This window comes from Nicotiana sylvestris, chromosome 1 (assembly GCF_000393655.2).
Source record: "Nicotiana sylvestris chromosome 1, ASM39365v2, whole genome shotgun sequence".
NCBI classification, from domain to species: domain Eukaryota; kingdom Viridiplantae; phylum Streptophyta; class Magnoliopsida; order Solanales; family Solanaceae; genus Nicotiana; species Nicotiana sylvestris.
This window is the reverse complement of record NC_091057.1, coordinates 117,051,123-117,060,869: the sequence shown is the minus strand read 5'-3', so window position 1 is coordinate 117,060,869 and position 9,747 is coordinate 117,051,123. Positions and strand designations below refer to the sequence as shown.

The following is a 9,747-nucleotide window of genomic DNA, read 5'->3' as shown; positions in this document are numbered from 1 at the left end:
AGTTCCAGTTTTTTTAATCATTTTGTTTTTCTGTGAAACTAATTATGCACTAATTTAACACAATTGAATACTAAAAATTCCGTCTGGTAATTTAAATTGAATTTGCTTTATGAGGTACTCACAGTGAGAGATCCAAAATTTTAAAATCATGAGTGCTTAATTATTTTTTGGTGTTGCTAATACTCATATAAAGACCCATGCACCCATTGCGTTTCTGAGAATTGGGTGCCGGATAACTCTATGTGCAATATTTTACTATTATTTTTTGGTGTAAATTATGTGTTTGAGTCGACGGGATCGCGGTGCATTTTGATATGAACAAATCTCATACATGTAACATATAAAGAAGAACTCTATATAATAATTCGGTTTTTAGATACATTGTATATTTTTCTTTTTCATAAATCAATCTTAACAAACCTGCTTAATTACGTTATAAAACACGTGACCTATTAGATCACAAGATTTTTAATTTGAAATTGGTTAATCTATTCCTTCATCTGCCACAACACACATGTTACCTAATTATTTGTTTTTTAGTGGTTTATCATCATTCTAAGACGAGCTTTACATCTTGAGATTGAGGTTGTACATGGTCCCTTCATATTTTTCTTCCTCTTCTTCTTGCATCATTCTGGCTGAAAACAAATCCATGACTTTAATTGTCGAACCACAATGTCCTTGAAATTCCTCAGGCCATCGAGTTCTAGAGAAAAATTCCAGCTGAAATTAAATTACTGCAATAATTATAAGTTTCCAAAAATGTTAGTAGATTATTATATAGCTAAAAGTAGTGTCGTTTTCTTTTATGTTTGTGAGCCTTGTGATGCTCTGATCGAATCGAATTTGCATACTTTCAACATTCGTGCTCATTCTTATCAACCTCTTGCTGGATGTAACTTACCTTGACTCGTCAAACAACATGATAATAAGTGTGTGTTTGGTACGAAGGAAAATATTTTCCTAGAAAAAGTTTTTATGGAAAATGAGTGGTTTTATCATTTATTTTTTCTTGTTTGGTTGGTGAGTGAAATTTTTTTTTCTGAAAAATGTTCCTTGCTACTCCCCCCCCCCCCAAACCTAAATACCTAATATTTTCATGACTCTATTTTCTTCAACAATTTAATCATTCTTCTAAAAATTCACACATACCCAAAGGAATTAATGTGCTGCTTTACTTTTTTACGCAAAATAACGTTGAAATTTATGCTCCATAACTAAAAAGAAAATACTCTTTTTTTGGTTGAAAAAGAAAGCAATCTTTCTACAATATGGAAATAAAGCAACCATTTTATTGAAATAAAAGAAAATACTTTTTCTACATCATGAAAAGAATATACTCATTTTGTAAAAAATATCTTTTCTACATTATGAAAAGAAAATAAAACTTTTTCTATATCATGTAAAGAAAGTACTTTTTTGTTAAATTGAAAAAAAAAATACTTTTTTATATCATGAAAAGAAAATATTCATTTGTTGAAATGAAAAATAAATCTATCTATAACATGACAAGAAAGTACTATTAATAATATTTTTTTTATTAAGGGTGGGGGTGGGGTGGGTGGGGTAGGGGGGAATGGGGAATAAGGTTGGGAAAGGTTGAAAAAGAGTTTTGAAAAATATTTTTCTTCTCTTGATAGGGAAAACATTTTCCTCCAATTGAAGGAAAACGAGTTCATGAGGAATATTTTCTAAAACATTTAACCCAACCAAATATGAGAAAATTAGAAAATATTTTTCGAAAAATATTTTCCTTCATACCAAACATACCCTAAGTATTAACTGATTCGGTTTTTTTAAGTTGACCTATAATAACAGGTAACTCTTCATAGCAGTATGATATAATAACCTAGAAAATAGAATTAAGGCCAGTAAAATTACATTGATAATATAAAGTTCTTTACATTGTCAGCACATATAAATTATAGCCTTTTTTGTGGGGGGTGGGGTGGGGGGGTATGATAGGCACATACCTTCTGAGTCTCTAATCCTTTAATTTGATTCCATTCTCAGCTACATTTCATCCGCAAATTCATAATGATATAGTTGAGTTGTAAACATACCTGCTAAGTGCCCAATGAAGCAAAGAATGATAAAAACAAACTACTCTGTACATTTTCTAAATGGAACCAATTCAGCCGCAACCAATATCAAGGAAAAATCCGAGGGTTCCACCAAGCTCTCACTGTCCAAAAATCAAATATTTTTCTTAGTGAAATATTAGACCACTGTAAGTCATATTTTCTGCCTTTCTTGTGAAGGGGTTGCTGGAATTAAGTAACTATGAGAGTTTCAGATCTTGAATAAAGAGTTGCGACATAAAAGTTCCTATAAAAAGAGTTACAATGTAAAAAAAATTCTATATATCAAATCACCTAAAAGATAAAATATAGTTAATTGTGATTTAGAAAATAAAGTAGGTAACTTGTTAAAATATGTTAAATTACACTAATAATGTAAAAATTTACAGTTTGCTAATATAAAACATTTGTAAAGAAGCAAAAAAAAGTAAAGCAAGGAATCAGGATGGAGGAAATATTAGCAATATCTTACCTCTGGGAAAACCAGAAGTTGTAGTCTCAAAAGGGTTAAAATATCTCTGTCTCCAACTTGATAGCAAACTAAAAGGCCAAAGGGAAATAAGCTGAGTCCAACCCCATATTAGAGGATTCCTCATGTTATCCTCTTCTTCTTCATTGAATTCATTTGTGTATCCATGTTGCTCTTCATTGTTTGAGAAACCTTCTAGCTGATATCGACAAACCGGACAAGTATTATGCATTCTAAGCCATGGAACAATACATTCTGAATGATAAAAATGTTTGCAAGGAAGTTCTTTAACTTCTATCCCAACTTCGACCTCATCTTTACAAACAGGACAAACAGAGTCATTTTCCAAATGGTTTGCATTTAGCACAATTCTTGGCAATGCATCAATTGCTGAAGATGGCGCTGGAGGCGGCCCTGGCCTATCGTTCTGAGTCAATTCTTGAATGAATGGCAAAGAAAGCGCGTTTTCATGAGGAGAGACAGGTCTAATAGGTTGATCATCAGGGCCTATAAATTGGAGAATGACACGAGCACGTTGTCTAGTCCGATGATTTTGATCGCTATTATTGTTTTGTTGTCTGATTGATGGATCAGTCATGAGTGTCAAGGCATCAAGAAGGCGAGAATTCCAGGATGGTTGTGGTTGTAGCCTTGTGACATCAGAAAGTATTAGCCTAGGCCTTGTAATATCAAGTTCATAGTGAACTTGGCCAAAACAAGTAGGACATAGAATTTCAAATGGATTGGCTGAAGTTGTCCTGATTGATCTTTGGCAATGTCTGCACCAGTAGTAATGGTATGTTCTCATTCTCTGGACTCCATTGACAATAACTCGAGGGCGATTTCGAGGTATCAAGGACATGTTAGCTCTTTTTGGGGGGGAAAGATTAAAGAGGGCTAGAAAATGAGTTACAGAATTGACAAATTAGATGTAACAAAGATACAAATGCAAAGGCTTTTATAAAAGGTTTGAAGAAGAGAAGGGAAGGAAGAAAAAGGATAGCTTTTTGGAAATGCTTTGCATGGAAATATTCTTTCTCCTCTCGAGAGGATATTTCTACAGCTTCGAAAAGTAAAGTATAAGACTAATGTATTGGCAACATGTAATGGTGTTGTCAATTCTAATACACGAAGAAACCCATTTTTAAGATGATTCTTCTTCTTCTTTTATTTAATTTTTTAAGTTATAATATTATATCAAGTAAGTGGTAACTATGAATCTTACAAGGCAAGGGCGGATCTAGTGCCCAAATTATGGTGCCCATCGTCTCTCCACAAAACTAAATATTTTATATACATATTTTCTAGATTAATCTAATATTATTTACTGGTCTCTGTATTCTAAAAAGGAGATCCGTGTCTGCTTGCGAGATGAATCATTAATTGTCATTTTGAAATTGTATACGGTCAAAATCATATGCCTCTGATTTATAGGCTCGGGGTTCCGTCCTAGGCCCGAGTCCGGGCGAGGTCGAGTTCGAAACCGGTAGACCAGACTCGAGCTCGAAGACAGAGTGCAATGCCCGAAATAGAATATCGAGGCCAAGTGTGCTCCGACCCCGAAATAGTACCGTTATGGGTTTGTAACAGAACGAACTAGATTCCTGTCACGTCCCCAAGATCATGGCACGAATCCCAGAATAAGATTGTACGATCCCGTACTAGGCGGTTAGACAGTTGTACCAAGAATATTCCTTACTGTAAATAGAAATATACCTTATTTAGGGATTCCCCTATTATATAAAGGGGACCCCAATCATTTGTAACATCATCTTATCTCTAAGCAAAGAATATACTATCTACCTTTTTGCCTATTGTTCATCAGTATTGTCCTTTAGCTCTACTGTTCTTACTTTACTTTTATTACTTAATTGCTCTTATTATTCTAAGCCTACCTCGAGGTCACTGAGCTCGAGGTCATTGCTGTTGAGTAACGTTGGTTTGATTCACTTGCCTCTCTCATTTCTACTTCACACTTCTTGATTATTAATTGGTATTGAACTAAATCACATATCTTTAAAACCACAAATCAAATTTAATTGCTACTCGTATTTTCGAGGTAAACAGTTTGGCGACCATTGTGGGGCCAAAGATAATAGTGATTATTACTTTACTGATTCTCGTTACACACGTTGTCTTTTACACTTTTTCTTATCAAGATTTTTTTGATTCTCAGGCTGAAACATGTCTAGCTCACAAAACGCACCCATTCATGACAATGAAGGTCTTGGAGAAAACAGCAACGCCGGGGTCGATGTACCACCAATAAACCCAGGGGAAGTGCCAAATGTGGAACTAGTTAATGTTAGTTCGCACATTGCTTTGAATGCAGATCTAGGCGTGGACCCCGAAGGAAATATATGCAGGGAAGCCAGATCCGGTGACCAAAGAACACAGGGAATGGGTAATGGGGGAGTCAGCCTCCAAGTGATATTCGAGATGCTGCAAACTCAGCAAATCGCCATCGCTCAACTTCAGAGTCAGAATAGAACTCCAAACACAACCAAACTAGTAAACACTCGGCGTACTAAACCAACGCTAGAAAGGCCCGATGAAAGCGGCTCGGGGACTGACCCCACGATTATGAAGATGCTCGAAGAGCTCACTAAGAGGATCGAGTTCGGAGAAAAGAAAATTGAAGATAACGACAAAAAGGTGGAGACCTATAACTCCCGTGTAGATCAGATACCGGGGGCACCTCCAGTTTTGAAAGGTTTAGACACCAAAATGTTCATACAAAAGCCATTACCTCAGAGCGCAACTCCAATTCTCATTCCTAAGAAATTTCGCATGCCCGATATACCCAAGTATAACAGAACAACCGACCCCAACGAGCATATTAGTTCATACACTTGCGGAATCAAAGGAAATGATTTGAATGACGATGAGATCGAATTAGTCTTGTTGAAAAAGTTTGGAGAAACACTATCAAAGGGAGCCATGATTTGAATTAGTCTTGTTGAAAAAGTTTGGAGAAACACTATCAAAGGGAGCCATGATTTGGTATCACAACTTAGCTCCTAACTTTATTGATTCATTTGCTATGTTGGCAGATGTCTTCGTGAAAGCACACGTCGGGGCCATAAAGGTGGACATGAGAAAATCGGACGTCTTCAAAATTAAGCAAAGGAACGATGAGATGCTAAGGGAATTCGTGTCCCGGTTTCAGATGGAAAGAATGGAATTACCACCAGTCTCCGATGACTGGGTAGTACAGGCCTTTATGCAGGGTTTGAATGAAAGGAGCTCGATCACGTCTCTATAGTTGAAATAGAACTTGATCGAATATCCAGCTGTGACATGGTCAGATGTGCACAATCATTACCAGTCAAAAATTAGGGTCGGGGACGACCAGTTGGGAGCCCCCTCGGGTTCAATTTATCCCAACAGATTCGCAGCCAAGCCCCCGAGGGATACAGACCGGGAATTGAGAGTCAACAAAGAACGACATCAGCCATATGCCGATCGAAGGAACAGCGGCCCGAGCCGCAACACTCCTCGGAGCGATCGGAGAATCGAGGTCAAGTTCTCGGGGACTCATAAGTAAAAGCGGATTCGATAAGCACACCGACCCCACCGAGGCCCCTCGATTATCAGAGTACAACTTCAACATAGATGCATCAGGGATTGTCTCATCTATTGGGAGAATCAAAGACACCAAGTGGCCCAGGCCAATACAGACCGATCCTTCTCAAAAGAACCCGAACTTGATGTGCAAGTATCATGGCACACATGGTCATAGAACAGAAGATTGCAAGTAGCTAAGGAAAGAAGTAGCTCGGTTGTTCAACAAGGTCACCTTCGAGAATTTCTAAGTGATCGAGCTAAGAATCACTTAAGGGAGAAAGATGCAAGTAAAAATGAACAAGAAGAACCACAACATGTAATCCACATGATCATTGGCGAAGTCGATGTCCCTCAGTGACCTGTATTCAAACGCACCAAGGTGTCAATTACAAGAGAAAAACGGACTCGGAGCTATGTGCCCGAGGACGTCTTATCATTTTGTGATGAGGAAGCAAAAGGCATATCTCAGCTTCACAACGACGCCTTGGTAATCTCTATCCTTTTAAATAAAATTCAAATTAAATGTATTTTAGTGGATCCAGGTAGCTCAGCAAACATAATCAGATCGAGGGTCGTGGAACAACTCGGCCTACAAGATTAGATTGTACCTGCATCCCGGGTCCTGAATGGCTTCAACATGGCAAGCGAAACAATAAAGGGAGAAATCATCTTGCCAGTAAGCATAGCCGGTACCATACAAGATACGAAGTTCCATATCATTGAAGGTGACATGAGGTATAACACGCTCCTCGGGAGACCGTTGATACACAACGTGAGGGTAGTGCCTTCAACTCTTCACCAAATGATGAAGTTCCCAACGGAGGAAGGAGTGAAATAGTTTACGGACAACATGCTGCAAAAGAGATGTTTGCAATCGAGGAAGTGGTGTCGATACCAGGGCCCTTGACCTCGGAGAAATCAAGCACAAAGGTAAGCAGGCGGCTAAATAGCTATCACAGCCCCCGACCTTGACGGAGTCGGAACAACAAGTAACCAAACTTCTTAAAATAGGATCTATTTTGGAGGTAAAGTACCCCGAGTGGTTAACCAACGTAGTTTTAGTTCCTAAAAAGGAAACAAATTTAGAATATGCATAGATTATAAGGACTTGAGCGAAGCAATTTTCCCTTTGCCAAGCATCGATCGTACGATTGACGCCACGGCTGGCCATGAGAATCCTAACTTTTCTCAATGCCTACTGCGGGTACAATCAGATTCAGATGAACCCAGAGGACCAGGAGACGACTTCATTTATTACTGAGTTTGGAACTTATTGTTACAATGTAATGCCCTTCGGGCTAAAGAATGCAGGAGCTACACACCAACTCCTAGTTAACAAAATGTTCGAAGAACAAATAGGCAAAACAATGGAAGTTTATATTGATGATACGTTGGTTAAGTCCCGGTGCGCAGAGGACCATTTAGTTCATTTGCAGGAAACATTTGCGATCTTGAGGAAATACAACATGAAGCTTAACCCGGAGCAATGTGCCTTCGGAGTTGGCTCGGGTAAGTCTCTCGGCTTCATGGTATCAAATCAGGGTATAAAAATAACCCCCAATAAGATCAAGGCTATCGAGGATATCATGATCATGGGTAGCGTGGAGGCTGTGAAAACGCTAACGGGGCGAATATCTACCTTGGGTCGATTCATTTCTAGGTCGTCGAATCGAAGTCACCAGTTCTTCTCTTTGCTAAAAAAGAAATAGGATTTCGCGTGGACCCCAGAATGTTAGCAAGCCTTAGAAGAATTAATGTGATATCTGTCGAGCCCGTCTTTGCTTCATACCCCGAAGGTAGATGAAAAATGAGAAGCAACACTTGTTTGAATGGCCACGCAAAAGCAAAGGATCGAAAGATGCTACAATAGAAGGACCAACCTCCTACATTTCGGAGTCAGAAACTAAGAGGTCACCCTCAATACTCGAGACCCGAATGAAGGAAAACCGCGCTCGAACTGGGAAGGATCATATTAGGTCCTCAGAATTGTTAAAGGACCTTACGAACTCAGCACGATGAACAACTTCCAAACAATTGGAACATATCACTACTCAAACGATACTACTGCTAAGGTATGTCTTTATCCTTTTGACTATTTGGGTTTAAAACTAACTCATTACAGATTTCCAATTAAAGGTATCGAAGGCATACGATCTTGAAGGCATCGTTATTCACACGAAGACCTTAGGTTTTAAAGCATGTGTTGCACTATTTTTCCCTTAGTTCGGATTTTGTCCCAAATTGGTTTATTGGCAAGGTTTTTAACGAGGCAACAACTACGTGCTACCTAAGGAGAACTTAACAGTATCCAAGGTTTCTTTTTAATCAACCCCGAATACTGGGGGGCATCACCCTCGGAGGTTATATTTTCAAGGAAAACACTTCACTCCTAAGAGGGCCTCGATAGGAAAACTTTGTAATGGTCCAAACAGTTAGATGAACCGTGTCCATATAGAATAGTCAATCCCCGACAGCAAAACATGCACGCATGTATCAAATTATTTGAAGAAGCATTCTTTTAATATCAAAAACACTTTGTATCTTAACGAAGTTTACTATTATACGAGCGCCACACTTATAATCCTACGGGAAATAGCTGAAGAGCCAAAGCATAAAAGTACCCCCGAATACTCGGGGACTGTTATCGACAATCAATACATCTGAATCATCGAAAACTCGGACTCATAAGACCTCAAAGAGGCACCCCTCGAAAAAAAGGCCAAGGCCAATATACTCGGGGACTAACTTTTCGAACAAGTTCAAAAAGTTATCGAGAAACAAGTCCAAGTGACATACCCGAAGGCTACGGCCATATTAAAGACCACGTTCATATAAAGGTTACGACCAAAATAATGCGGCTCGGAGATGTCCGACTTCCCTTATAAATCAAGGCCTTCAAACACTTTGTAAAAACCGGCTAAATCAGGCTACCCTCGGCAAAAGCAAAATATAATGGGTTTCGATAAATTCATCCCATGAATAATTTAATAGGATTCGATAATTCAGCCCTAGAATAACTTAAAGGCTTCGATAACATCAACTTTCAATAAAACCTCAAGAGGTATTCGATTATCAATACACGAATAAGGTCCTAACACGACGAACCTTCGAAAAACCCAACGAGTACAAAAAAATACATTCTAATGCATAATTAAATTTTCACTAAGTCTTTTAGCCGAAATGAGGGGAAAATTATATAGCCATTCTAGAGGCCGAATTGGCCCAATTTAAAGAGCCTAAGGGCCAACTTAAAGAACCCAAAGGCAAATTTAAAGAGCCTAAAGGCCAACTTAAAGAGCCTAGGGGCCGATATATAAGAGCCCAAGGGCCAACTTCGAAAGGCTGAAGGGCCAAAAACTTATAGTTCGAGACTCCGTTCTCACTCGACCCGAACTCAAGAGTCACGTTATCCTGAGCTCATATCAAGTCAATTTAAATTTAGCTCGAGGATTATTATATCTATCGATAAAGATCTAAGGGTCTATTATGTCCCGAGTCCAAACCAATTCTCGGACCAATCATTCAAGTTATACAAACGAAGTATTTCATAAATAAAGACAATTTGAAACCCAACAAAAGTCAAAGATGAGATAAAAGGTTCCTCTTGTATTTCCAAAAGATGATTACAGA

The 9,747-nt window shown here is 38.4% G+C and overlaps 1 protein-coding gene across 3 annotated transcripts; it reads right to left on the bottom strand.

Moving 5' to 3' along the window:
• Positions 1 to 328: 328 nt before the first annotated feature.
• Positions 329 to 3,459, bottom strand: LOC104242161 (probable E3 ubiquitin-protein ligase RHC1A). 3 transcript variants are annotated; one of them, XR_011404937.1, is made up of 3 exons: positions 2,554 to 3,459; positions 1,974 to 2,185; positions 329 to 737 (listed from the first exon to the last, which is right to left on the bottom strand). XR_011404937.1 is itself a non-coding variant. In XM_070167352.1 (2 exons), exons 1-2 carry the CDS (start codon positions 3,410 to 3,412, stop codon positions 2,151 to 2,153), a joined length of 894 nt encoding a protein of 297 aa, XP_070023453.1. In that variant the 5' UTR covers positions 3,413 to 3,459; the 3' UTR covers positions 1,858 to 2,150. The 3 variants fall into 3 exon arrangements, 1 of the variants encoding a protein (XP_070023453.1); XR_011404938.1 differs by lacking the exon at positions 329 to 737 and adding an exon at positions 1,580 to 1,849; XM_070167352.1 differs by lacking the exon at positions 329 to 737 and having other exon boundaries at positions 1,858 to 2,185.
• Positions 3,460 to 9,747: the final 6,288 nt, after the last annotated feature.

Bases quoted from the DNA above. Each gene is read 5' to 3' on its own strand.
- LOC104242161 (XM_070167352.1), bottom strand. From the start codon at position 3,412: ATGTCCTTGATACCTCGAAATCGCCCTCGAGTTATTGTCAATGGAGTC. The intron at 2,186-2,553 runs GTAAGATATTGC...ATTTTTGGACAG, and splicing joins AACTTCTGGTTTTCCCAGAG to TGAGAGCTTGGTGGAACCCT.